We start from the raw sequence: 27858 nt of genomic DNA, 5'->3' as shown, positions 1-27858 counted from the left end.
GCCAGGGGGACGCATGCGTGGCGAGACGCCGGACGCGCCAGCCGCTGTGCTGGGCACTGGAGCGACGACAAGTGGAGGGCCGGCCCTGGCTTAGGGACAGGGTCCTCGCAGGCCCGGGAAGTCGGGCCCAGATGTCCCCAGGGGGTGGGCCCTTCATTTGGCTCAAGACAAAGGGGGCAGCACGGGCAGTTTCCCTCCACACTCTGGGTGAGAGGATGACCCGGCTGGGCCCGCGGCCTGAGCAGTCCTGATGGGTCTGGGCAGTGCCCTGAGCAGCGGCCAGGGGCAGAGGGAGAAGGCCGGGGGACGGGGGGGCAGCACGCGCAGGCTCAGGTCCGCTCTGGCAGGGAGGGGCTGGGATGGTTCTGGATTCGGAACGTGTGGAATGCGTTTGGTCCCTGAGACGAGGCGGACAAGGGCAGCGTGGGTGGCCCTGGCGAGGACTCTGGCCGTGACACGAGGCAGGAGGCGTTTCAGTGCAGAGAGAGAGGGGTGTGGGGGCTGAGGACACAGGGGGCAGGGGTCGTGGTGGGTGAGGCCGAGTCCCTGGGGAAGGGAGGGGAGCCCCACGCACGGTGGCCCCTCTTGCCACGGCTGGATGGGGTGGGCCTGGCACAGACGCTGAGATGCCCCCATGGGTGGTGGGACAGCGACCGGCAGGCGTGTCTGTGCTGGGGGTGGTGGCGGTGAAGGGAACGGGAGGCCCTGGGTGGGGCGGAGGGATGGTGGCAGACCACCCTCTTGGGACAGTGGGGCACGGCAGGAGGAGGTGGTGGTGGGGGAGCCGCGGACCCCCTTGCCGTGCGGAACCCTGTGGGAGGCCCATGCCTGAACATGACTCCCCAAATGCAGAAGGGGCGAACGGCAGCTTGCTGTGGCTCTGGGGAGCAAGAAGGGCTGGTGGGAGAGCCGGGGGAGGCGTGCAGCGGTGGCCTCTGGAGCCCCAGTGGTGACGGGGATGCCTGGGGAGAATGCCGAGAGGTGGACGGCCGCAGCGGCCCGGCCGCGCTTTCAGGGATGTGCGCAAGAGACCCGGAGCAGGGGGACAGGAAGCAGGGGAATCAGCAGCAGGGGCACCTGGTGCCTCGACTTGGAAGGTGTCCCCGGGGTCTCGAGCTACGGAGAGGCTGAGCCGGGGAGGAGCTGGTGCTAACTGGCTGGAGCTTGGCCATGGAAGTGGGGGCGCTGGGGGCCGGCGTGGCAGGTGGGGCCTGAGCAGGGGTGTGGGGGCGGGACCTGGGGCCCGAGCTGCTCTCTGGACAGAACCTGGGGGTGGGGTGCACATGACAGAGGGCATTTGGGGGTCTGGAGGTGCGGAACCAGGTGGAGAGCTGGGAGAGAGGGAGCGGCTAGTCTAGAAGGGTGAGTGGGAGCCAGAGATGGGTGAAGGCAAGGGGAGGGGGCGGCACCCAGGCAGGACGGGAGAGCACCCCTCGCCCCTGCAAGGCGGCCTATGTGAGAAGGGCCCCAAGCAGCCCCCCCTGCCCTTATCCCATCCTTCGGGAGGATTGTGGGAAGGCTTTTTGGGGGATACGATTCTCAGGTGGGAGAAAGAAAGAAAAAGACCCCGATCGAGGGGCCTGAAGTCAGGGCCCCATTTCAGACTGTGCGTCAGTGAAATGCTGACACTCGTCACGGGTGGGGCTGAGTGGCAAGGCCAGGGGTGCGGTCCCCATGGCCTTCCTGAAGGGGGGGACGCTGCCGGGGCGCCTGCCCGCCCACCCCTCCCTAAGGTAAGCAGGGGGGCCGATGCCTGCCCTCCCCTTGCGTCACGCCTCACGGGTGCCCCCCAGCCCCTCCCTGCCCCCCATCAGTGCTATTTCTCCCTTCTGTAAGCATCCGGGCGCGGGACTGCTCCCGTCTGCGCACACACACTCACACTCACCCCCGGACCCCACCGCCTCCTCCAGCGAAACTCCTTTCTCAGACTCCAGGTCCTCCCACCCAAGGCTCTAGACCCTTCTGGCAGGACTTTGGCCCCCACCACACCAAGAGGTGCCAAGGAACTCTCAAGGTCACAGGGCTGGTGCTCAGCCCTCCTCTGCCCTGCCCGGTCAGCAGCTGGATTCCAGACCTCCACGCCCCCCGGGGCCGCCCACCCCACCCTGGCTGGGTCTGCCCCCGCCCCAGCTCTGAGCACCGACCTGGACCCCTGCTTCTCCCCGTCTGGCCTTGGCTCAGGGACTCCTCAGCTCCCCCCTCCTCGAGGGGCCGCACTCACATCTCAGACTTCACGGGTCTAAATACAAGTCCCGGTCCTCCCCCCCCCCCCCCCCCCGCGCCCCCCGCATCCCATTCATCAGCGGGCTGCTGATCAGCTCCCTTTCCCGCTCCCTTTCCAGGAGGCGCTGCTCTCAGGCAGGGCCACCCGGACCCGGAGGCGTGGAGGCAGCCTTGCCCTCCTCCCTCCCGCCCGCCGTCTAAGCTGCGACAAGACCTATCTTTGGCTCTAACTTCAAAATAGATCCAGAATCTACCACTTCTCACCACCGTCCCCATCCTGTCCGGGTCACCTTCATCTTGCACCTTGGTTTCGGCAGCGGCCTTCCCGCGGGTCCCCGGCGCCCACCCTCACCCCTTAAGAAGCACCATCGGGGGAGTGGGGATAGCTCAGTGGTTTGAGCACCTGCTTTCCGTGCACAAGGCCCCAGGTTCAGTCCCAGGTACCTCCAAAAAAAAAAAAAAAAAAAAAAAGGATAAGAAAAAAAAGCACCATGAGGCCACCTTCTGTTCAAACCCTCCAATGGTCCCCACATCGCTCAGGGCAAAAGCTGAAGGCCCCCAGGGGCCCACAAGCTCCACTCTCCCTTGGCTCTCCGCCTCAGGCGCACTCCAGCCTTACTGGCTCCCAGGCACTTTTGCACCACAGGGCCTTTGCAAGAGCCCTCTGCCCAGAATGGCTCATTCCCTCACCTCCATCAACCGTCTGTTCAGAGGTCACCTTGGTAGCGAGGTTTACCCCGAACACAGATTTAAAACTCTAGCCCTCCTGCTTGCTCTTCCAATCCCCCCCAGCCCTCTTTTCCTCCCATAACATTTCCCACCTTCTGCGCTACCACCTAATCCACTTGTTTATGACGTTGGCCACGCGTCTTCCCCCACCAGGAGGAAAGCGCCGATGTTGGCGCCCCGGTGTAGCCCGGCGCCAAGAGCAGCGGCCCGGGTGACGGGCTGAGGGGCTGGCCCAGCAGTAGGCCCCTGTTGCCTCGAGGCGGAAGCTGGTACAGGGGTTCCCAGGACTGCGGCGCCTTCTGGGCAGGGCCATCGTCCACCTATGGGAGCCAGCCCTGGGAAGACCCCTGGTGACAGGTTAGGGTTCGCTCGGAGGGGGCTCCTTGGCCCTGCAGCCTCGCCAATGAGTGCACGCGTGCCGGGGGGGTGGTGTGTGGGAGACCCTCCTCCCGCCCAAGCCTGCCTGCTGAGTGCGCTCAGCTACCCCACAGCGTCCTTCTAGAAACACGCCTTGCTGAGAGCAGCCGCCCTCCGGATGCAGCAAGGGCAGGCTCTGCTTTATCAGCAGCGGGGTGGGAAACGGCACGACAGAGCACGCCCACTGGTCCCGGGCCCGCCTGCTGCCCCTCGGCCGGCCTGCCCTGGCGGCCCGCTCGCCCTCCCTCCTCACTGTCAAGGCCGCTCCCCTGCGAAGTCCTCCAGTCCTTGCCCGCGCCAGTGCTCGGACAGGCATCCTCCTACAAGTTCCAGAAGCAGGTGCCACGGCCCGGCCTGTGAGCAAGTCAAGACCGCCGGACGCTGGCCTGAGCCCGTCGCCTGGCCCAGAGCAGGTCTCAGGGCACATCTGCTGAAGAGCTTGGCGCAGAGGAAGGGGCCTTTGCGGGCCGAGTGGCACTCCCTCCCCCAGAGGGGGCTTGCTCCACCCTTAGTGGGCGGCTGCCCCGGGCCTGTAGGACGTCCAGCAGCGGCCTTGGCCTCCACTTGCTAGATGCCAGACGTACACCCACGCTGTGACAGCCGCAGATGTGTCAGGTACTGCCAAATATCCCTGGGGGGTGGGAGAATCACCCCCCCGTTAAGAACCACCGCCCAGCGAATCTCGTGGGGCTTCCAGGACCCTCGTCCGTGGGAAGCTTCTGGGTTTGGCAGTTATGGGCTGGGGGAATCGAAGGAGGTGCCTAGCTTCAAGAGGAAACCCAGCACAAGGCACGGCCCCTTCTCCACAGCCAAGGCCAGGGCTGGCACAGGCTTGAGTTTTCTGACCTTGGGCTCTGCGGCCCACCCTGAGGACGCCCTGGTGGAAACGTGGAGCCTGGCAGCAGCTGGCCTGCGCAAGGGCCGCCTCCTGGCCCAGCACAAGGTGAGAGCGGCTGCGGCAGCCAGGATCGGAAGGCCCGAGCTCTTTCAGCAACCGCAACAACCGACACGTCCCGGGCCTGCTGCAGGCCCAGCGCCTCTGGCCACTTCCCAGGGAAGGAGACGGAGCTCCAAGAAGTTACACCCACTCCCTCTTTCAGAAGCACAGGTCCCCGCTGCTCAGAGGAGATGCTGGGGCTCAGAGGCGGCTCTGCCTGAGCACAGAGCGGCCCCCGAGGCCCCCACGCCCTGGAGCCCTGCCACTGCCCCCAACGGAGCACCTCCACTTGGACTTGACCAGAAACCGTTCTGCTTGAAACAAGGCCCCTCCTACTGCCAGTTGGAGAATCTGAGCGTCTTTGGAAAGTCAGTGACTTCCGAAACATACCAATGCCAGGTCCCTGTGCACCGGCCAGCCTCGAACCAAAGCTCCGCCAACCTTCCAGCCGTTCCCTGGTGCCCTCGGTTCCCAGCGCAGCCGCTCGCCGTGGGGCTCCCGCCACCGTGCAGGTGTCCACGGCGTGCCGAAGCAGAGACCCGCAAGCTGTGTGCCCCTCAAAGCCAGCACCCTAGCGCCCGGGGTGGGAGGTAGCAGCACACCCCAAGGGAGACGCCTATCGGCCCGCTAAGCACAAAGGAATCGCTGCAGAGACTCCCTTGCTCTAAAATTCTCAGCACACAGCACCACCCTGTAGTTTTGCAAGAGTGTTTCTTCAGAGCATCAAATACATCACGTAATTTTGTCCAGACCCTCCTAACTGTAGGGAAGTGGCAGTGGCCAAGCACGGGAGGTGGAGCCGTTTGCCCCAATGCAGCCAGGGCGCCAAGTGCGCGCCCCTTCTCTGCCCCCGGAGCAGGTGGTTTACCTTATCCAAGGGGTCAGTCCTGCAAAACCTTTTTGCGTAATTAATATCTCACCTTCGACACCTGTGGGGAGGCGTTCTGGGTAAAAAGGCTTTGTGCAACGAAGCGGTGACCCGCCACCCCCGCCACCCACGCTCCAGAAGGCGGCGGCGCTTTCCCGAGGCACGCACGTCTGGACCTGCCTGAGCCCGGCCTGCAAGGAGGGCCGCCTCAGCACCCGTCGCTGCAGAAACCCGCAAGACTCCGTGCCTTCTTTCCTCTTCCCACTCCCTTGCCCACGTTAGCAGGTGCCCTTGGCTCGTCCTTTTCCATGAGGACCAAGCAAGTGACCCTCACAGGACAGGAGAGGCCAAGCCAGGCCCCTGGTTGGCACGGGCTGCTCGGACACCAGATGTCCTGGGCGGCCACCGCCAGCCCAGCACTGCACTTGTAACGTACAGCCCCCGTCCCCGGACCTCACAACATCCTGGAATGGGTGCTGGCGCCCCCACTGCACAGATAAGAACCCGGCTGCCGGCGGGGGTGGGCACTGGGCCGAGGGCACCCCCCCAGCAGAGGGACAACGGCGAGCCCGGCGCAGGGCCTTCCTGAGCGTCTCAGACAACCGGGACGAGAACGGGCGAGAGCCCCCAGGCACGCTGCCCCCCGCTCCTGGCTCCTGCCGGCGCCCTGCCCGGAGGCTACCCACGCCCGCGGCGGCACAAGACAGTGGAGAGACGGCTGGCTCGCAACGCTTGAGGTGCCACCGGGGCCCGGGATGCAAGTGTTTGCTGCTCCTTCTCAGGCCCGGGCACTTTTAAATAAAAACGACCCACACGTTCTTGTGTTTGTATAAAAGATATTTACTTCAATTATCACACCTAGGGTGCTAGTGAATAATAATAATACATGGTGTGAGTTTCATACAGTGATATTGCTTCTCCATATCATATAGGGACCGTTGTACAGTGCTGAGAACAAACATCGTATGGCTAACCAAAGACAGAAGGGACGGCGCCGAGGGCCGACGGGTGCCACCGCCGCCCCTGCGCCAGCCGGGTCAAATTCGACTCTGAAGGTTTGGAACGAAGAGCAAGAAATAAAAATGTTACTAGAGATGAGTCACAGCAACACAACAGAGGCTTCTCAAAGCTATTTGTACAAAAATGACGCCTTTTTTTTTTGTTGGTTGGTTTTTTGTTTTTGGTCGATTGGGTCTCTGTGAGGATTAAAAAAAAAAATCTGTGATTGTGAATATTAACAAACGAGCTCTAAAAACATCTAAGACTTAGTGCGTTACAGAAAATATAAAATACTGCTAAAATGTAAGACACCACGATACACGGGGCTGGGGGGGGGGCCGAGCTTAGGAGAAAGCGTCCTGGGAGGAGGTCCCTCGGTGCACTGGGCTTGCGCTGCTAGTAGTCTGGACAGGGCCCCGACGGCGCTCTCAGGTGAGTAGTTATTGCACAGGTGCAGAGAGCCTGGTCTCTCGCTCCGCGGGAGGGGACGTGGCAAACACGCCACCTTTCTCTCTCTCTGTCTTCCGATCACGAGTTATCCGCCAAATGCTTTCAGAATTTTGAGCACAGCCTCGAGGCTCCCCAACGCACGGCGTTTTCTAAGGGGTCTCAGATGGCAGGGGGGTGAGATGCCCGTTTTCTCGAGAAGAGGGCAGAAAACGGCTCACGCTAGGGAAATGCATAGACTGACTGGAGAACACGCGAGAACCCTCGGAGGGGACGGGCAGTTGTTATCTTATCGATGGGCTTAAGGGACCAAACTAGGGCGCCCCCAGCCAGGTCAGAGAAGGGTGGAAAGCGATGGCGCAGAAGGGGAGACGCCGCTGCCGGGCGCGTGGCGTGGGGCTGGCGCAGGCCCTTCGGGAGCGGGTGGGGGCGGCTCTCCCACCCCCACCTTGGGCGGCCGAAGCTCCTTCGCCCACGGGCCGCGCCCTCGCGCCCACACGGGGAGCGACGGGGCGGCGGCGGCCGTGCTTCTCGCCGCCCAAAGCTCTCCTCCAGGCCTGACGTGCCTCCACCTGCCGCGTTCGAGGGGAGAGGGGCCTCCCCCAGGGACCTGCTAGGTGTGACTCAAGCCACAGCCGGTACAAAGGAACTGCTGCTTCACGAGATGGTTCTGACCAAGTTGGCATGCCAGGAAGAGGACGCCAAAACCCCACGAGCACCCGTCAACCACGGCAGCCTGGCAAGAGACGCCGCCCTCGTGCCCAAGTGAGGTGCTCCCGGGCAGGCCACCAGGCCCTTTCTGACAGGGCTCGCTGGGACCCCGCGAACCCAGAAGTCTTACCAGAGGCTCTAGGAGGCTTTGGGGAACCGCACTCTGCTTTTCTAAGTCCACCTGCAGTTTCTCACACACATGTTCAGCTCGGCACTTCCTCACATTGGTAGGTTTTTGTTCATAACATAAACTCTCTCACTTAAAAAAGTTAGGGGTACAGCGACCACCATTTTTTGAGTGGCTGTTCTGGAAACAGGTGTCTGATTCTGCTGGAGAACCCCCCCTGAGCCCCACCCCCCCACCAATCAATCCCCAGACTCTTCGGTTCTCAGGGGGTGGGGGCAGGAAGCAAGGGAGAGCAACCACTGGAGTGATAGCAAACAGCATTTATAACAACAATAACAAAAACACAAAATAACAATACACTCCTGATAAGTACTTTAAATGATTAACCTAGTAATAAATAGAAGAGGATAGAAATAATTTTTCTTTTTCTTAAGGAACCATCCTTCCATAGTGATCCTCACGCACGCTGGCAGGTCAGTAGCAGTCAGTCCATCTCCACGAGAAGAGTTAAGTGCTAGAAGGGATGGCTGTGGTCTCGGGCACTCGGGTGGGTTCTCGGCTGCTGAATCCCACCCCCCCACCTGCCGCTGCAGGCAGGCCGAGAGCCTGGGGGTGGGCGCGGGCAAGCCTGTTTTCCCTTCAGTTCATGAAGAAACGGAACTACAGCGAACGTACTCATCCACCACCTGATCGCCCTGGTCTAAAGCTTAATTTGAGTTCATTTGGTGTGCAATACGTTATCTTTCAAAAATGAAGAAAAGTGACTTCTATTGCACAGAGCTTTTACACATAGTCATCTATGTAAGTGCTTTCTGTTTAAAGCAAACTACAAAGGGAAAAAGCAAGAGAGTAAAAGAAAGAGGAGCAAAAAAAGAAAAAGGAGGAAGAAAAGGGAGAGGAAACCAAAGCAGCCCCCGAGCCACTTCAATGCATCTTGCTGAACGGTGTCTTGTTTCACCCGCGGAAGTCCCAACGCTTCCGTCTACACTGTGCTTCTGCTCATTAGGGATGGAGTCGTGACACTGGGATATAAGGCACCTTTCCTTTCTGATCACAGAAAGCTTGATACATAGCATACAGCATATTTTGTGGTAGAAATGAAAGCCTAAACGCTACAGAAATTGCAGTAACAGACAATACTTCGTAACGTTCTTCAAGAAACCAAAATGATCCATGGAAAGCAATTCAAAAGTCTCTTTAAAGTCGACTAACCGGGGAGGTGGGGAAGTGCACATTCATGCATAGCCTAATGCCCTTCTCTCACTAGCCTTTTTATAAAGGATTCTTCGCCTATGATGCCCAACTTTTAAAGGTAGCATTTCGGGGAGGAGACTAGGCGCTTTGGAAATGTCTTGTTAAAGCTAAATGTCACTTCATCCAAAACATGACAACTCGAGATGATGCCGCTGGCAGCGCGGTCAAGGTTTCTTTGGAGGGGGGTGGGGGGGGCGGCGGCGGGAGGTGAGGCATGGGCAGGAGGGGGCGGCCCCGGGCTGCCGGACAGAAGGCTGTGCTTCCTTCTCTCCTGACCTGGGTGTGAGGCACACAGGCTGCCGGGGCTGGGCAGACCCTGGGTGGGGCCGGGTGTGCTCTGCTGGCTGCTCCCCTTCCGTGCCACCTGGCGCCCAGGGGTTTGTCCTTAGCTCTCAGCACATCTCTAAGTGTTTCCCGGGCTGGATCTTTATGAGTTAGGAACTAGTTTTCCCTTCTTTTTCCCAAGTTTTCATATACACAAAGGCAGACACCGATGGGCATGGACATTCTCTGAGCATGCGAGGCGGCTGTTGAACACACCTGGAGATGGAACTCCGTGGCGTGGGAAAGAGTCCCACACTGCCACCTTGTCACTGGGCCACAGGCTCTACCTCAGAGCCATGGAAGGCTGCCCTAGAGCCAGCAAGGCCCACGCGAAGCTGCAGAAGCTCGGGGCATCTCCACACGTGAGCCTTCCCTGGTGAATACCACACACACGGTGATGACACAAATCACCAGGCCCCCACTTGAAATTCCCTCTGGGAGGGGAACGCTGTGGCCACCCAGAGTGGGTGAACCCACGCCCAGCCAGCAGCCCTGGGAGCTGGTTTTTTCCTGCGCTGGCCATGTGAGCCCTTCTTTCAGAAACTGAGGATGGGGCGTGTAGGCTGGAGGCCACATCCGCTTCTGTCCTTGAGCTGCTTCCAAAGGCGAGCTCACAGCGGAGCTGAAATCATAACCCCTCGGTGGCAGGTAGAGAAAACAGACACTGAGCAACGGGAGCTCCCCTTTGCTAGGGAGGAACCCTGGGGAAGCACCCTCAGGTGGCCAATTTGGGGGAGTCTGGGGTAAGGGCAATGACTGTGATGGGTCTGAGCAGGAGTGGCCAGAAAGCCCAGGCAGACAGACAGGAGGCCTGAGATGGCCCCTTCCTGCAAGGGAAGCAGCTGCTAGAGCTTCAAGAACAGGTGGAAGCAAGAGGGAGATTCAGCTGTCTGTCCATGTGGCACTTACGAAGAGAGAGATGCCTGCCCACCAGGCCAAGATATACTCATGTTTGCCACGCTTCTCCCGACCCCTTAGCCAACCTGCCTCACAGTTCGGAGGGGCATGAGGTGTGGAGTGACTTCAAGTGGAGAGCACAGGTCTGTGAGGTAGAAGGGAGCAAAGGAGGGTGAGGGTGGGGGTGGGGGTTGTCCAGGGAGGGATGGGGGGCCTGCCCCAGCAGGAGCTGATCCTCCAGCTTAAAAGTCCCGAGGGTGACAGCCGCACTGCATTCCTGGACCTGGCATTGCCACACTTTTGCATTTCCCGCCCGGCTGGCTGCTTGGCCTCAGAACGACTAAGGGTAGATTTTCGCTTTTATCGGCCTGCCGGGAAAGGTGCCTGCAAATCTGCATTTAAGGCAAAGGCTGCCTTCCTCCAGCTCAACATTCAGAGTAAGTCACTATCGCCACGGCACCTTGTGCCAACCACGGAAGGACGCGCCCATCTGCCCGTTGGCTCCCCTCTGCCACTTTCAGTGGGGTTTGTTTTTCTAGAGTCAGAGACCTGGAGAACCTTGCATAGAATGTCACAGAGTTCCTAAGTCACCCCTGTGTAAAAGAACGGGTTTCAGGAGGAACAAAGACATGCAGGCAGCCTGCCCGTCTACACCTGGGGACTTACAAGGCGCGGCCCTCGGGCAGATAGGGAGCGGCCGAGGCCCACCTGTCCCTTCTGACTGGAGCACAGCCTGCCTTCTGGGTTTGCGCCGAGGCACACGGGGCTAGGGGTCTCTCCGGGCACCAAGAGGGCACAGAGAACTTAACCCGAAGCTCTGTAGCGCCCCGGGCCTGTGACACCAACCGTCAGACCTGACCGTTCACCCGCGCCAGGAGGGTTTCTGAATGGGGAGAAAACAAAGATGCCAACGGGAAGGACACTGGGCAGGGAGGCGTCTGTGCTTTGTGGTACAAGGGACTGCCCAGGGAAGCTGCCCACCGTATCCTCCCCCTCAAGGGTCCACATGGACACAGCAGTCGCGTTTGCTAGTAGTCATACAAGTTCTGGACCTGGTGTTCCCAGGAGCCGCGCCCCCAGCCTGGGTCCCCGGCAGTGTGGCCTGATCCCGCCCCAGGGGGTGGCCATAAGCCCCCTCGGGGCCGTGATGCCCCCCAGGCAGCCTCGGCACAGCTGGGTCATGCGAGTAAGTGAGTCGGGCTAAAGGGCTGTGGTGACCCATTCTAAAGAGGAGGTCAGGCAAATGGACGTCACTGACAGACGTCCTGACGTGCGAGAGGGGAGCTGGACGGGCAGAGCGGGTCTTCCCCGGGGTGGACGTGAGCGGGAACGTGTCTAGAACGGAGCCACAGCCGCGCCACCTCGGACACCATCAGGGGACTCAGGCCGAGCCAAGGGGCCAGAGGCTGACCGCGAGCTTGGCTCCTGGGCCCGCCACGAAAACCTGAGCTCTAGAGTTACGGACGCTGCCTCCAATGAACAAAAAGAAGCCGTTTAAAATGGCATCGTGGAGCTTGTAATTAAGTGTTAGTGTTTTATATGGAACCGTGTCCCCCGGGGAGAGGTACAGATCAGCTTTCTAAACTGACAGAGCGGAGAGAAGAGGAGGGTCTGCTGCCTGTGGCACGGCAGCCGGCTGAAGGTAGACCACGCTGCGAGGAGGCTTTTCAAGGCACTTGAATATTGCTTATCATGATGAAAGATCAACCCTTAGACGCAAACTGAGGGGCCCAGTGGGGAGGGGAACGCCTCCCCTCCCAGGTTGCTGTGTTAGTGGCAGCTCGTAGAAGTATTACAGACAGTGATGGCTTGACACTAAAGAACATAGGATTAGGTCTCAATTTTAAAAATAAATAATAGAGGAGAAATACAAACACAGAACCGCAAGCAAAATTTAACCGACTGATTGTATCGAGCACCCAGATGTTAAGTCTGGCAAAAAGACAGAATGGAAATCAACAATAACCAGTTCTTCTGTTTTTTTTTTTTTTTTTGTTTAAAAGAGCAACAGAAACAACTAAATCGTTTGGAAGAGCCAAAGTGGCTATTTTAGACTTTGGCCACTAGGATGGACAAATCTCTACTTTTCAAATTTCCTCAGATTGAATACCTTTGTAGATAACAGTCATGCCTTTAAGACTAAAACACTAAGCTACTATTTTCTGCTGACTCCCCGCTTTTCATTCTAATGCATTTAGAGCTTCATCACAGGTGATGACAAAATCCCCGGGGGGTTTTCGTGGAGGGACCACCACAGTACCGTGGGCTGTTGTGCTCTCACTATCCTAAGGGTCACAATCGAAAACTCGCTCTTCCTGGTGCCCCTGAACTGAGCCCGACGGCAATCCCTTTGCCTTCCGCTGCTCCATTTTGAACTCGATTTGCACTGAACCAGATTTCAAGTCCAGAGATGACGCAACCATCAAAAGACAAATCAACGGCCTGCCTCCCAGCCTCCTAGAGCCTTCTGAAAACTTCTTATTCATGAAAAGGCATTTTCTTTAGTGTAGTGACTCTTAAATTTGTGAAAACTTGAACTAAGTGCTGCAGTTGCAGGTTAAGAGACTGTAAATGAAAATACATAATTTCTAAAACATCATGCAAGAAATGTGGTTTCACATCTTACAGTCAAAGTCCTACAAGTTAATTAATACCAGCACACTGAGGTGTAATAGCGGGAGCATACCTTTAAAATTATAACTCCCTCCCACCCCCCAAATCAAAAAAGTAATATTAATTAAACTTAAGAAATAATGAATGCACCATTAAAATATCATCCAAAGATGTTGACCTAAGACAAAGGTTTCGATGATACACAATACGGTCAAAAAGTTTTCAATCAGTAATATACAGTATGACAACTACATCTTGTAAATTATACCCAATACTGCCGGCAGTCTATCCCTCTAAAGAATATTTGCCCCTTTCATCCCTTCCTAACAATCAGATAATAAAATACAGCACCTATAAATAAGCAAAAAAAAATATATATATATACCGAAATCATCTATTGTTAGTTTAAAGATATGGCAATAAGGAGTCTAAATTAGCAAACTTGTAGAAGCCATAACTGAGAAAACAGCTTATTGAAAAAAGGTGGCAGTAATGCACTCTATCGTGTGCACAGGTACTTAAGAAAATACACAGACGTATAAAATTGCACACACGCACACACGCACACTCTCACCCACCTCTATTCCCACGCATATACACATAGACAACAGGAGGAATCAGAGACAAGTTAGACTTTTGATTTGTACTTAGACTGTCCTAAACTGTGCATAAAAGAACTTCCCGCGAGGCAAAATGAATGGAGGGCAAAGGGTCTGGTCTGGAAGTGGAGCACGGGCGTTTTGGTGTAGGTTTGGGCCGTTGCTGGGGTGGGGTGGGGGAGGGGGAGCAGAGCCCAGGCTGCCACGTTCTCTCTCTTCTGCAGGGAAGGAGGCTTCCCACGACTTCAACGTAGTCATCAGTGCTCGTGGTGGGAAGGCAGGGGAAGAGAGCGTGCGCGAGCCCTGCCCGGGGCCCAGGGGCATCTTCCCCTGGTGGGGTTCAGTCTGTCAGGCCCCCGGGAGGGAGAGTGGTGTGAGGTGTGGTGCCTTCGGGCCTGGCAGCGGCTGCTGTCTACCAGGGGGGGGGACCCTGTCTGGCCCCAGGCTCTAACCGGGCCCCTGAACTGCCTGCCATGACCTTACCGGCCTACTCTTTCCTCTTCTCTTTAAATGCTCGCACACGTGCAGACGTACGAACGCAAACGTAGACACCATAAATTAAACAAAATGAACAGGTACATGCTACAGTTCTAACTTGTCTCCTAAACCTCCCAGATATGAGGTCTGATCAGCGTGCTCTGCGGTTAGAGGTTAAAAAGCAGATTATAAAATACCTAGATTCGGATCTTTTCTTTTTGTCCTGATTTGGCCTAGAATGGAGTGTATTAAACAAACCCTGGTCAGCAAAAGCCCAGAGTCAGTTAAAGCTATGGATCAATGTGCACTACATGTCAGGATTCTATTCACGTACAAGAAAACACTACGTCAGCTACCACAAAATCAGATATTTTCCTGATGTGACTTTTCTTTTTGTTAAAAAATATGTGGAGTAAATGTGTTTTATTTTAATTCAAAGTTTCAAACGAGAAGATTCTTTTCTTGAAAATATTTAGGAATCCAAACTAGTGTGTTTAGAGTCGGTTTGACTGTGCAATCTCTTAGTGGCAACTGAACAGCTACAAAAACTTTCTTTTTTAATTTTTCTGAAAAATCCCCCCCCCCTTTTTTTTTCCTGGTTTAAGAAGATAATAGTGTATTATCGCTCTGAAGCCATTAGATGGCAGATAAAAAGCCCCCTTTTAATATGTGGGTTTGATTTTTTTTTTTTTAAGCCCACACGAAAGAGGAGGGCACAAGGCAAAGCTGTAAGAGTTATTCCAGAACCTGTGGAAATCACTTAGGGCAATAAAAAAAACACTTCAGGGTACAAAAAAGCTCGACTACACATTTCCGTTTTCTTCCTTGAAAACACGACATAGATTGGGCTTAATGCTCCTTTGTTTTCTATATGCACCTTGGCCTATGGCGATTTTGCCCTGTGGCCCGCAGGGCGGTAAGTGCGCGACACGGTCCAGGCCGCGGAGCCGGCGCCCGCCCCCGGCCCGGCCCGCCCGCCCCGGCCCGCCTCGGGGCAGCCTGGGCCCGGCGGGCGGGCGGCGCCCTCAGAACTCCCATTCGATGGGCTCCTCGCGGCTGGCGGCCTTCTCCAGGCGGTGGATTATGCTGTTCAAGTTCGCGGCCTTCTTCTTGCGCAGCGGGTTGTCTCGCGAGTCCCTGGCGCCCGCCGCCTCCGGGAGGCCGAAGAGGCTCTGCAGCGAGCGCGCGCGGCGCGCGGGCGGCGCGCTGGTGCCGGGCCGCGCGGGGCTCCTCTCGGCGCGCTCCCGGGCCGCGGCCTCCCCGGGCGGGGCGGCTGAGGTAGCGGCGTCCTCCCCGGCCGCGGGCGCGGCGGGGTTTGGCACGGGCCCCGGGCCGTCGGCGGGGCCCTCGGGCGGCGGCGCCCCCGGCCGGCCCTCGTCGTCGTCGTCGGCGGCGGCGGCGGTGGCGTCCGGGGTCCCCGAGGGCGGCGGCTCCGCCTTCTCCGGCGGCCGCGGCGCCTCCTCCCGCTCCTCCCGGGCCGCGGGCGCCTCGGCCGGCCCTCCCTGAGACTTGGCGGCGGCCGCGGGGCCGCCCGGCTCCTCGGCGTCGGCGCCCGGGCCCTCGGCGGCCTCCACGCCGTCGCAGCTGTCGCCCTCCGAGCTGGGAGCTGCCCGGCCGCTTCGGGCCGACGGGGAGTCGCTGGCCCCGGCCTGGCCCTGGCTCCCGGCCTGGATTTCCTCAATGAACAGTTCTCTGCGGATCCGAGACCTACGAGACAGAAGCGGAGAGCGCTGTCACCTGCGGGCTCCGGGCCCTCCCGCCTGAGGGTGTGCTTCGGTCTGTGCGCGGCGCTTGTCTACACCCCTTCTCTGGGCCCCTGCGTCCTGGCACTGCCACCCCGCCTGAGAGCCCCCTAAGGCTGGCTCCCACTCCCTTCCAGGCGGGCGCCCTCCTCCCTGGCATCCCTGGTTTACCCTGCAGCCTGAGCATTCGGCCTCAGTGCCTTTGAACAAGCTGCTGTTGGTTACTAATTTAACAGCACATTTCCTCCAGCCCATGCCACCCCACCTCCAACTGGACTGTGAAAGCAGAGGTTCCACTTATTCTTTGTACCCTGCGGCCACACACCCCCCCCCAAGCAGTGCTTAGTATATAGTAATAAGTGCTGATTGAATTAATAAATAAAACCTCAAGGTGATTGATAAGCACTACTTCCCCATCAGGACTCAAGGAGAGAGAACCAATTATTAGGTGGCGCCTAAATGGAAAATCTCCAGCTTCCAGCCCTGAGTCATAGAAGGTCGGGGGCTCCTGGCCCAGGCTGGGGAGATATACCCCCAAACTGTGTGTTTCAACTCCCTCCCTCCTCTGTGAAAGGAGAAGACCAGACAGGGGTCGCTGTTTTGATCAAGCAGGAAGGAGACCAAATCCGTGCCCCAACAATCAAGCAAGTTGTACTGGAGCCGAGTGCAGGCTCCAGGGGAGAATGTGCTCCAGCCTCTTGCTGGGCCACCGCCATCTCCCGCGGGCCGGCTCTGTGCTTCCCCTGCAAGAAGGGAACGGCCCGGAAGTGCCCTGGGTGAGCACAAGGGGGCCTCTCCTAAACCCTCTTTGTGCTCCAGTTTCTCCTCCCACCATGCTCACAGTACGAGGCCCAATCGGACGCCCGTAGCTCTTTCTTCCCAAGGGTTGAAGAAGCCCCTGGTAGCCTCCAGACCATGTGTGCAAGAGCATCTTCCGGTGAACTTGCACCAAGCCCAGTGCCTTCTGGGGAGGGCCTGCAGAAAGCCCTTGGGGCAGGGGAGTGTGCATGTTTTCTGCAGTGCCTGTCGTAACTCGGTAAGGGCAAGGCTTTTTGGAGCACCTACTATCTGCCGGGAGTGCTGGGGCCGGGAGAGTAGGCCAGGCCGGTGGACCAGTGCTCAGGTGGCCGCTGCTGGTACCTATTCCACAGCTGTTTGCTCCCTGCCCGGGGCGAGCCCTGCACCTCCTCCTGAAGATTTCTGAGCTGGAGCTGCAGGGCCACCAGCTCTTTCCTGTTGTCACACCCGTGGGCAGCATGCCAGGTGGTGCCCGGGCCCTTCCCACGCTGGTGGGCTGGTCTCAGGTGGGCCTCACGCCCACAGGGCCCTGACCGTAACACCTCAGGGGCAGCCTGGGCCAGAACCGAAGACAGGCTTTTTGGAAACAGGCAAACCCGGGCCTGAAATCGGGTTTTGCCGCTTACTTGCTGTGCAACTTTTTGGGCTTCAGTTTTCTTATCTAAAAAAATGTGGAGAACAGTACTTTCCTTTCAGAGATGTTATTAAGATTATATACTAGAGAACACACAGAAGAAAAAAGTAAGTCTCAACAGAGGGGAGACACCAGCCCTCGTATTCTGGATGTCTCCACGTTCCTAAGAGCTCTGACCTGGTGTGGCGAGGCCAGGTCTCAGGACAGTTCTGGCGTTTGGACACATCACACAAGGCTCACAGAAGGCCCTGGCTTTCAGGACTTGGAAGGGTTTCTCCTGGGTGGACCCGTTCTCTCAGGTGGAGGCCAGGTGCCTCGTGGAACACTGTTCTAGCGTTCCCAGCCCCATTCCTAGGTAAATGGACACCCTGAGCTACTTCCAATTCCCTTAGGGTGAAAGAATAAGAGGAAGTTTGGCTTTCTGTCTTTGATAGAGGCAACAAATGACCCCAGGCATTGCTCCCTGAGGGTTAGTGGGGCAGGAAAAAAATCATAAAATCAGCTATTCCCATTTAATCCCTGCAAGAAGAATGTAAAGCGCTGCCTCCTCGGTGAGGACTTTACTACGGGGAGGATGGGCCCGTGCCTGACGCTCTGTGGTCTGTGCTAAGCAGCTGAGGGAGGAGCCAAAGCCAGGGAGAAGGCGCTCGTGTGCACCTCAGCCCTGCATTTTATCTTCCGGGTGATGCTCTTAGCGTTGGTTTCAGATCTCTGCGCTTTATAATGATTCAAAGACCTGGCACGCACTTCCTCTGCCACCTGTTTTGTTGCTTATAAAATTCCGTTCGGTTTCAATTCTTTTAAGACCCTGCTCATTGCCTACCTCGTTTTCTAGGCCGCTACAGCTGAAACAAGTCTCTGTCCTTAGCTTCCCCATTTACCTAGCCCAGCCTGCTTGGTTGTGGAGTTATTTATGACAGAGAACATTTATTGAGCATCTACTCTGGATTGGACCTGTGCTCTTTCTTTAAATTTTGAGCTCCTATTGCTATTCCTTGGCTCTCCCCCTTCTCTCTCGATTTTTGCCACAGCTGTGAATCTGCTTATATCAAATGCACAAATGAGTTGTCTCCACAGTGACCAGCTGACCACCCGGGGATGGGCAAGACAAGTGGCAGCAACTGCCATCCAGCTGAGCCTGGGAACCTGGGGAAGGGTGGTCTCGGCAGGGCCCGGGGACTTGGTTTTGGAGATGTTCTGTATAACTGGCAGCACTTCTGCCCACATACTCAGTAATCAACAGCTTCGTGTGCTCCTACCCAGTGCGTTACAATGCTTGTATTAAAACAGATGTAACCTGCACCAGGCTTGGAAGTGCATATTCTAATGCAGCTGTGTGTCTATGGGGTGAAAACAGGAATGCAGAACACCAGGCAAGGAGAGGCTCCGGGGACCCTCTGCCCACACTGCCATCCCTTCTCCCTCATTCCACTTGGCGGGAGGGGCAGTGCTCCCACTTCTAAGTGGTGGGAGCTCCTTAACTGTAACTCCTGGCCTCCCCCCACCTCTGTTTTTATCTGATTCATAAATGCGGGGTGAATAAGCTGGTGGTGCTCAGCTCCTCTACGTCCTTGTTCTTGTGCGAGGGGCCCCCCAAAGGGAGGCCTGCCTGGGGCCAGTGCCACCCAGACGGAGGAACCGCCTGGGTCTGGGGCTTGGGTAGCAGGTCTGTCCGGCTCTCACCTACGCCCTATATGCTAACTCAGCCTTTCTGAGCAACAGAGGCGTTATTTTGGCTCCCATCTAGTATTTGTAAAAATTTCCAAATTGTTAAGAACTGGAGTGGCCTCCTGGCCCCGTCAGCGACTCCCATAGAACCTGTCAGCTGAGGCAGGACCCAGCACCTGCCCGCCTGTGGTCTCCCGCTGCCGGCCACCTGCTTCAGGTGAGCAGCCGTGAGGGCGCCAGTGGCACCAGCCACACATGCGTACCTGGCAGCCTGGTGGAACCAGGAGCACCTTCCCTAATTAGCCCTAGAGAAGATGAGGTGCTGAATCAAGACGGCCACTTAACAGGCGTTAAACAAGCAGGAGTTCCATCAAGCCACTGGGAATTCTTGGTTTCTAGCAGTAGGGAGTCTTGGACACAGTTGACGATCAACAACTCAGTATCCTTCAGTGGATTTCTACGATCTCTTCCAGACTGTTCACCCCTGTCTACTTTGTTCTGCTAGGAGAGCAGGACCCTTGCCACCTGCCTTCTATCTGTAAAGTGAAGATTAGACCACATCCCTTAGACAGGTGTGAGGAGCCAGCGATAGAATATTGGTGAAAACACCTGGCTCACTGTCTGAAGATCTAGCAGATGCTCAATACATCTTTTTTCTTTTATACAAGGAGGTACTGGGGAATGAACCCTGACTTTATACAGGGAGTACTTCGTACAGTGCTCAACCACTGAGCTACATCTGCTCCCTGATGAGAGTTGGTTTTTTCATTTGTTTTTAGAAGTTACCGGAGATTGAACTCAGGACCTCGTACATGGGAAGCAGGCGCTCAACCACTTGAGTGACATCTGCTCCCCTCAATACATCTTTTTTAACTCATGCACTTTCCCCAGAGAAAGGGCCTGAAACTCCTTAATTTATTTAAACTACAAAACTAAACTGATGTGGAAAAGAACACTGTAAAAGGCCCTGAGAGAGCATCAGGAAATCACTGAGAAACGGGTGTCCACTGCCATGGAGCCACGAGTGTCCACGCGCTCCCTCCTTAGGGAGTGTAACTGAGGGTGACTTTTTTTTTTTTTGATCATGGTAGACGTGGATTGTCTCGAAGAACATGACACTGACCGCAAGAGACCTGGCCCCGTACCTCTGGAGTTCAAAACTCAGAACACAACCGACCAACCCACAGACTAAACACCAAGTTCGCAGGACCCTGTACGCCACGGCCCAGGGGCTGCCACCCTGCCGTGGAGCTGGGGTTCCGTACCTGTAATTGTGGAACCAGTTGATGACGGTGCTGGTTTTCAGGTTGAGCTGGGTGGCGAGCTCTTCGATGGTTTTTGGTGAGGGGTATGGCTTCTGCTGATAGGCTCGCTTCAGAGCTTCCTTCTCTTCGGGGGCCAGCACCACGCGGGGCTTCTTCAGCTGGTGCTGGGGCTGGGGGCTGGCGCCCTGGCTGTAGTCGATGCCAGCGGGCGGGGGCTCGCAGGGCTGGCTGTCGCTGACTGAGCTGTGCCGCCGCTTCATGTAAGCTGTGGGGGGAGAGATGGCAGACTGAGCGGCAAGGGCCAGGCGCGAGGTGAACCGCACAAGCCCCTGCTAGCGGGACCCCGGCAGCCCTTCTGAGCAGCTGCAGCTGGCTGCTCCGCCCTCTTCTTTCCAAGAGCAACACACAACACTTGGTCTGGGACTGCTCTTTCACTGTATACACAGTTGCTGAGGACCTGCTCTGTTGTCACAGGAGGGGTCCATGTGCCTGGGCAGTTTAGTGGGGGGTCACGGAGACACAGATGGAGAGATGGCTGGAGTCATCTCCCAGCAGGGCGCTGGGAGGGGCTCAGTGCAGCCTGAGGAGGGGAAGGGGGGGCTTCCTAGAGGAGACGATGTTGAAACCGAATCCTGCAGGACAAGGAGGGATTAGCCAGTAAGAAATGGGGCTAAAGTAGAAGATGGCAGGAGGCTGTTCCAGAAAGTGGAAACAGCACGTGCAAAGATCAAGAGGCGTGAAACAGTGTGGCTGGAGTGTGTGCGTGTGTGCGAGAGCCCGACGTGGGGCAGGAGGAGCTGTAGGAGATGAAGTCAGAGCGAGAGGCATGGCCAGGTCAGGCCAAAAGTTTGGACTTTGTCTTGAAGACGATGGGGAAGTGAAAAGATCTGAACCAAGGGAATGATGATAAGCTGATCTATGCTTTTGAAAGGCAGCTGGGGCTGAACTTCAGAAAACAGGGTGGAAGGGAAAGACTGGGAGGAAAGGAATTCAATTAGGACGTGAGAATGACAGAGTTCAACTAAGGCAACAGTCACGGAGTTGGTGAAAAGCAGGTGGACTTTGGAGATGTTGAGGGACGCGGAGGCTGATTAAACGATGGAAGAAAGGAGAGGGGCCTAAGGCTGGCTCTCTGGTTTTGGGCCTGGGGGACGAGAGCAGGGTCTTGTCGGGCTGGGCCCCACAGAAGGAGCACATCAGAGGGGATGACAATGTTTAGTCTTGGATGTGTTGACTTGGAGGGTTCTCTGGGTTGTCCTCATCAAGATGTCTAGCTGGCAGCGGGATATGTAGGTATTACGCTCAAAAGAATAGTCTGGACCTACTGCCCAGTTCATCCAACTCATCCAGGACAACTAACAAAAGGATCGTGATGGACAGCACCCATCCCCACAACCAGACAGTACCTACAACTGCAAGCAAGACAGTTCTATCCACCTGCCCCGTGCAATCTAAGCTGTCTCTCAATCAGAAGAAGAGTGGGCATCATCACCCCCAAATCCTCAAGAATGAGGAAAGAAGGAACATAAGGGATGTGGCAGTTTGATATTATTTATGAACTCCAAAAAAGTTATTAGGTTTGTAAACTGGTCTGCTTGTCTGGGCATGATACCCTTTGATTGTATTTGATTCAGCTGAGATGTCTGATTAAATTATGTTAAGATTAGGGATTTGAGTCAACCACATCATTAGAGTGTGACTTAGTGTTGAGTTCCCAGCCCCCTTGGGCTGATAAAACAGACTCTCACAGGAAGTAGATATACAGAAGCAGATATGCAGAGAGAGAGAGTGCTTCAAAGATATGGCCTGGGAAGAGAGATGAGCCTGATAGTCTATGGCTGACCTTGTTAAGAGGGCAGCTGAGCCCCAGGGAGAGGGACGAGCCTTACGCCAGCCTACAGCTGAGACTGGAAGAAGCTGGGACCACAGAGCCTTAAGAGGAAGGAGGAAGGCTGAACCCTTGCAGACATCGCCCACCATCTTGCATCAACATGTGGCAACAGACTTTGGGTGAGAAAGAACCTCTATGGTACCTTGAGTTGGACTCTTCAGGGCCTGGTAACTGTAAACTTCTATTCCAAATAAATACCCTTTATAAAAGCCAACAGAGTTCTGCTACTTTGCATCAGCAGCCCTTTGGCTGACTAATACAAGAGGGGACTGTAACTATGGACTAGAGTAGACTTATTATTATTCTAGAAATGAAGAACTTGTAACACTGCTATGAAGGCACTGGTCACCAGAGGTTCTGAGGGGAGGGAGAGGGAAGAAGAGGTGCAACATGGGGGCACTCTGGGACATTTGTCCCGCATGATATTGCAATGACGGACACAGGCCGTTATACATTTTGTCAAAACCTATAAAATTGTGCTGTGCCAAATATAAACCATAATGTAAACTATAGACTATGCTTAGTAGCAAGACATCAATATGTGTTCATCAATTCTAACGAATGTACTGTACTAATGAAAGATGTTGTTAAGGGGGCAAGTGTGGGAGAGGGGCAGGAGTGGGGTATGTCGGAATCCCCTATATTTTAACATAACATTTATGTAATCTAAAGTTTCTTTAAAAATAAAGAAAAAAATGTGAACAAACAAAGAACAGTCTGGGCTAGAGAGAGAGATTTGGGGGTCCTGAGAGTAGAACCTGTAGTTGAAGCCAGTGATGCAGACGAGACAGAGAAGAGCTACGCATGGGACCCTGGAAAACGCCGCCAGGCCAAGGAGGCCCCAGGAAGGAGAAAGCCGAAGGCTCTGGAGATGAGAGAGAAGACCAGGCGACAGGGCCTTCCCGGGGCAGGGAGGATCTCAGGAGGAGAGTGGTCGCAGCCTCATGCTGCAGAAGGACAGGAGCCCCTGAGATTTAGTGGTGAGGACACAGGGGTCCTTGGTGAGCTCAGTGGAGCTGTGGGAGCCGGCACCTGACTGCTGTGGGCTAACAGTGACTGGGAGGCGAGGAAGTGAAGAGAGTGAATGCAAACTACTTCTCTGAGAAGCCTAACTCTAAAAGAAAAAGAGGCAGGATGGCTTCTAGAAGGGAAATCCAGGGTCGAGGGCAGGGTTTTAAGGATGAGCAAGGGCTGATGCAGGAGAGTGGAGACACAGCGCGGTGGGGCAAGGCCTTGGAGGTGCGTGGGGGGCCCTGTGCAAGGCAGGAGGGCAAGGGGAGCAGGGGAGGGATGGGGGGAGGCGGGGGAGACGCAGAGAAGTTAGCAGAGATGGGTGGGGAAGGGTGACGGCTGTAGGGGGAGGGACAGGAGTTGAAGAGACTGGGGGAGCTGACTGCATGGTGGTGGGGTGAGGGAGGGGTAGCTAGGGTTGGGGGACGTAGAGACGCTCCTGAGGTTGAGGCTCCAGATTGGGATGGCAAGCAGCCACGTGGTGGTGGCAGATTCTCCAGCAGGACCCAGAGGCCAAGGAGGATGGGTGGAGAGAGCTGGCTGGAGCACTCACCCAGGCTTGGGGAGGACGGCTCGGCTGGGAAGGTGCATGAGATTGGGGTCTATTGGCCAGACATTACTGACACCTGGATGGTGCCCAGAGCCTGGGAGATAAGGGCAGTGGAGGGACAACGGATGGGGGAAAGCTGGCCACAGGCTCTCAGGGGCCTGGCGGCCACCTTGGGTTAAAGGGCAGGTATGGTGGAAGGAAAAGAGAGAGATGGATGGACAGACAGCAGCATGGGGTCTGCGGGTGGCATCCCTGAATTTAGGATTTGGGAGGTAGAGGAGCTCTGTGTGATAAGACTTGGGGAATAGCCAAGGGTTGAGGGGGTCAAAGACCTTGAGCCTCAGGCGCAGACAGGTCAGGTGGGTCTTCCGAGTGGGCAGTGAAACCCCGGGAGGGAGGCAGGAATCCCGGGGCCCGAGGCCTGAGCAGCGGCCGGGAGAGGAGGGGACAACAGGCGCCTGAGAGCAGAGCCTGAGGGAGGAGCACCAGCGGAGGCAGGGGCTGGACCCGAGAGGGGAGGAGTGGCTGGGGTGGGAGCCAGGGTGGGGAGCACGCGGGGCCTGCCCAGGTAGGGGGCGCGGGGGGCCTGGGGGGCACGTGCTGCTGTTATCTGCCTTTTTACTGCGGAAGAGGGGCTCAAGCGGAGGCGGTGGGCGGGCGGGCAGAGGGCCTGGGTGTCGCTCCCAATGGGCTCGAGCAGGCTGCTAGTAAACGGGGCAGGGCCCCTGGATGACGCGTTCCGGGGCTCTAGCTGTGCTCCATCTGCTCCTCTGTCGTGAGGCGTCATTAGCTGTGGACTGGGCTTCAGTTTAAAAGCCATTCTGACTTCTTCAGCGAATGCATCATCCGCACTGACCTTTCTAGCAGACTGGTTTGGAATACAGCCCGAATAATTCTCTACCAGTTCCCAAAGTGATGAAGATGAGAATCAGCACTGAATTGCAATGGCCAGGAGCAGTACCAGCGGCAGTGAAACCTCCTGGCCACGCTGCGGGAGAGATCCCACTGCTGCCCCTATTTACAGGCGAAGAAATGAAGCCCAGAGGGGTTCAGTGGTTTGCCTGAGGATGCACAGCTAGTAAGGGACAGACCTCAGACAGGTCACTCTGTTCTGGGCAGGATGGCGGCCAGTCCCGCCAAGCCAGGCTGCAGCATGTGCGCAGGCCGCCGAGGCAGTGTCCACGGGACCCGCGGCAAGCCACCGAGGCGTGCTTCAGAGGCCGCCTTGAAATCCAGGTCTCAAATGTCAGGGGAGGGGAATGCTGGAGCGTCTGCCTGGAGCCACTGGGGTGAAGAGCCCCCGAAACGGCCCAGGCTCCATGTGGGTGCTGTGTGAGGGGCTGGCTCAGGGGCCATCTGTGAAGGGGACAGGAAGGCAGAAGGCTAGGGTAGGAAAGAAGGTTTATGAGAAAGAAGGCAGACGGGGAACGAGAGAGGGGGGCTCAAGGGAGAAGAGAGCAGAACGCGCGCGCGAGTCTGGAGCACCTGGAGTGGGAGTTTTGATCCAGGCTAGACCGGGGCAGCATCGCTGCAGTGCTTTTAAAGGCCTGCAGACCGTTTAGGTAACGACTGCTTACTGCGCTCGCGCTGTGCCGGCTCCATAGGCCTGTTCTTTCTAACCCTCACAACGGGAAAAAGCTTTAGCACCCTCGTCTCACAGAGGCGGAAAGTCAGGCCAGGGAGCCACTTCTCCCACGTGCCACTGTATTTTGGGGCTAGGGGACAACTGCGAGGGTCACCTTTCCTTACAGAAAATGAACATGGTAAGTTGGAGGCCAGAGGGGCGTGAGCCTGGCCTGACCGGCGGCTGGGACCGCAGCCGACCGTGACCACAGACGCGGAAGAAGCGCGGGGCCGGGGGCCCCAGGGTTGTGCCCGGTGGGCCGGGGCCTTGGCCTCCAGCAGGGGTCAGTGCAGGCTCCTCGGGCCTCCTGGAGGGGTCACGGGCATGGTGAGGGCCCTTGGGGCTTTAGGAAGGACCAGGGTGGTGCCGAAGCCGTAACTCTTTTCCACCAGCAGGGGGCGCCCGGAGCCCGTGCGGAAGGAGGATGGCGGCCGCCGGGGAGGCCCCTGGAGCTCTGTCTGCGGGGGGTGGGGGTGGGGGTGGGGCTGAGTCCTCTTCTCCGGGCCCAGGACACGCCACACGCCAGGGCCTGGCAAGTGGCAAAGCCAGGGCTCGTGCCTGGAGGCGGGCTGGCCGGCGCCCTCGCCACGCTCAAGGTGGTGGACGCTGCCTCTTGGCAGACTGACGGGAACTTTCAAATTGCTTGTTTGAGCACTGACGACTGTTGAGAAGCTCAGTGCCAGGTATGCTGGGTTCGGGGGACCGTCCTCTCTACTTCTGCGGGCTGATGTGGCAGCACCAGGCCTCTGGAGCTGTCCAGGAGGCGGTGTCCCTGGCCGCTCACCCCCGGCAGCGGGGGCCCAGTACCCCCCGTGCGGCAGACTCGGCACAGAAGCAGGGGCACATCAATTCAAGAGCACCCGCCTCGAAGTCGGACGGCCCTGAGCCTGCTTCCTGCCCACGGCAGCCGGCAGCCGTGGAAGCGAGCATCTGCGCTCCGTAGAGGGGACTAGAAGCCTCGGGGCAGGGGCTGGTGAGCAGGAAGTGCTCAGTAAACGGGAGCCTGTGCTGTCCTAACGGGGCCCAGTCCCACAGCGTCGCTGCGCTCCTTCCCAGGGCTCCAGCCCTTTCCTTGCTGGGCGAGAACGGCCGAGGCTCAGCTGCAAGTGCAGGACAGGCTCACCTGCGCCTGCTGGCCCGAGACCGGGGGACTGTGGGGCAGGGCGAGGACTTCCTGACCACCATCAGCTGATGAGCGCCAGCGGGGACCGGGAAGGTTTGTGTCTTTTTCGACCCCACTGCCCACCCCTGCTCAGCCGCTGTGGGGCGGGGCAGGTGCGGGTGGCCACTGGTCGTGAGACACCTCTTAGTTAAGACCCTCGCACCGGCTGACAGCTCCTGATGGCCAGGCCAGCGGCGGGGACCCAGGACCCAGGACCCAGGATTAAGGGGGTCAAATAAAGCCACTTAGGAGTCCCCGCACTCCAGGGGCCCTGGCAGGAAAAGCATTTAGGAACTGAAATTCTGTTTTCCTTCCCCTGTAGTGGCCTATAGAGTACAAGAAGAAAGGTAATAACCATTTGCTTTGGATGCATTTGGAGGGGAAAAAACTGTACTTATCCCTCAAGGCTGTGAAATGGTAGCAAAAGGCAGGGATTGGCTGACCATTTTCTAGGCTGGGTGACCCTGAAGGAGGCACTGAACCTCTCTGAACCTCTCTGAAATGGCAATTCTCTCACCGATAAAATAATACATGAAAACTTCTGGGGCATGGTATGTGCTCAAGAAATGTTTTAATAACCTATGGGTTACTGAACAACCGAACAACCAAACCACCGCCTCCAGGTGCTGTGGCACCTTCTCCTCGAAGGAAAGGAAGGAGCAAAGTGACTGCCAGGGCAACGGTGGGGACTCATTCAAGATCCACCCCCCCCATGCTAAACTACCTGGATTCAGGCTACTGAGGAGAAAATGCCTCAAACATCAGCTGATGGGTGTCAGGAAAGCCCTTGCCCTGCCCCACTGCCCCGTGGTCAGGGTCCCTCACCAGCTGTGCGAAGGATTCGAAGGAACGCGAGAGAGACTGGTGGGGTGGGGCGGGGCCTACCTTTCTTCTCCATCCGCTTCATGTCCATCAGCTTCTCCACGTTGTTGGGGTCGTTCAGCCACAGCTGCATCCGCACAAAGGGCTCCCGGCCCTTCAGACTGAGCTTGTGCCAGGGCTTGGGGCGAGCCAGGAGGTCGGAGACGGAGCCCTGGGTGAGCCCCAAGATGGTCTCCCCAAACAAGCGCTGCCCTGGAGAGAAAGCAAAACCGAGGCGTCATCACTGAGATCCGGGGGAAGAGGTGCCGTCGAGGGCCGGGCTCGGCTGGCCCCTGCCCAGGGCAGGCACTTGGAGGCAGCCTGCCTCCAACCCCCCTTCTTGCCCGTTTCTCTGAGAAGCCTTCGGGGCTAGGGAAGAAGGGAGCCCCGGAGGATGCCTGCAGATTTATCCCTAAGCCTGTGCTCCCCCGTCCAGCCACACTGGCTGACCACTCTTGTACAGCCCCGAACCACAGTCCGTGTGGTCTCCACGCACCTCAGCGAGGACGTCAGGTCTTGCAGACCAAATGGAGCACCTGACCCCAGGTTCCAGAAGGAAGGAGGAGCGTGAGTGCCCTGGCTCTACCTGGCTTTTCGAGACATGGCCCGTTTCCAACTCTAAAGTCTGCCCCTGCCGTCTCAACTGCCTGTGTTGATCCAAACCCCTTCCCTGATGCCTCTTCTCCCAGCAGGGCAAGCAGCCGGCTGCAGAGGCGGAGCGGAGGCCACCGCGCTCTGGAGGGCGCAGCGTTACCTTCTCGGTGTTTCTCAGGGGCTTACGAGGGCGTTGCCGCTGCGCGGAGAGCCGCTCAGCTGCCACCACTTTTTAAAATCTTTTAAATTTTATTTTTTTTCTTCCCTCCCCCTCCGCCTGCCCTGCTGTTTTTGCTGTGTCCATTCACTGTGTGGTCATCTGTTTCTACGCTGCCACTGTTAAAGGCAGAGATTAGAATCCCGCACGGCCTTGTGGGGGAACTGAAACGAACAGGTGGAAATGGAGAGGGTGCCCAGGGCGCATTCTGCACGGGGG

The 27858-nt window shown here is 57.2% G+C and overlaps 1 protein-coding gene across 7 annotated transcripts in view; it reads right to left on the bottom strand.

Moving 5' to 3' along the window:
- Window positions 1-14421: 14421 nt before the first annotated feature.
- The window catches only part of CUX1 (cut like homeobox 1), a 336617-nt gene continuing 323180 nt past the window's right edge, over window positions 14422-27858 (bottom strand). For all 7 annotated transcript variants that reach the window (XM_058285907.2, XM_058285909.2, XM_058285904.2 and 4 more), the window contains exons 22-24: window positions 26853-27041; window positions 19730-19994; window positions 14422-15329 (exon numbers count right to left, since the gene is read on the bottom strand). In XM_058285907.2, coding sequence (XP_058141890.1) covers window positions 14648-15329; window positions 19730-19994; window positions 26853-27041 — 1136 coding nt within the window. In that variant the 3' untranslated portion in view covers window positions 14422-14647. The remainder of the gene's footprint in view (window positions 15330-19729; window positions 19995-26852; window positions 27042-27858) is intronic.

The sequence above is a fragment of the Dasypus novemcinctus genome, chromosome 23 (genome assembly GCF_030445035.2).
Source record: "Dasypus novemcinctus isolate mDasNov1 chromosome 23, mDasNov1.1.hap2, whole genome shotgun sequence".
Taxonomy (NCBI): domain Eukaryota; kingdom Metazoa; phylum Chordata; class Mammalia; order Cingulata; family Dasypodidae; genus Dasypus; species Dasypus novemcinctus.
This window is presented reverse-complemented; position numbering and strand designations above follow the sequence as displayed.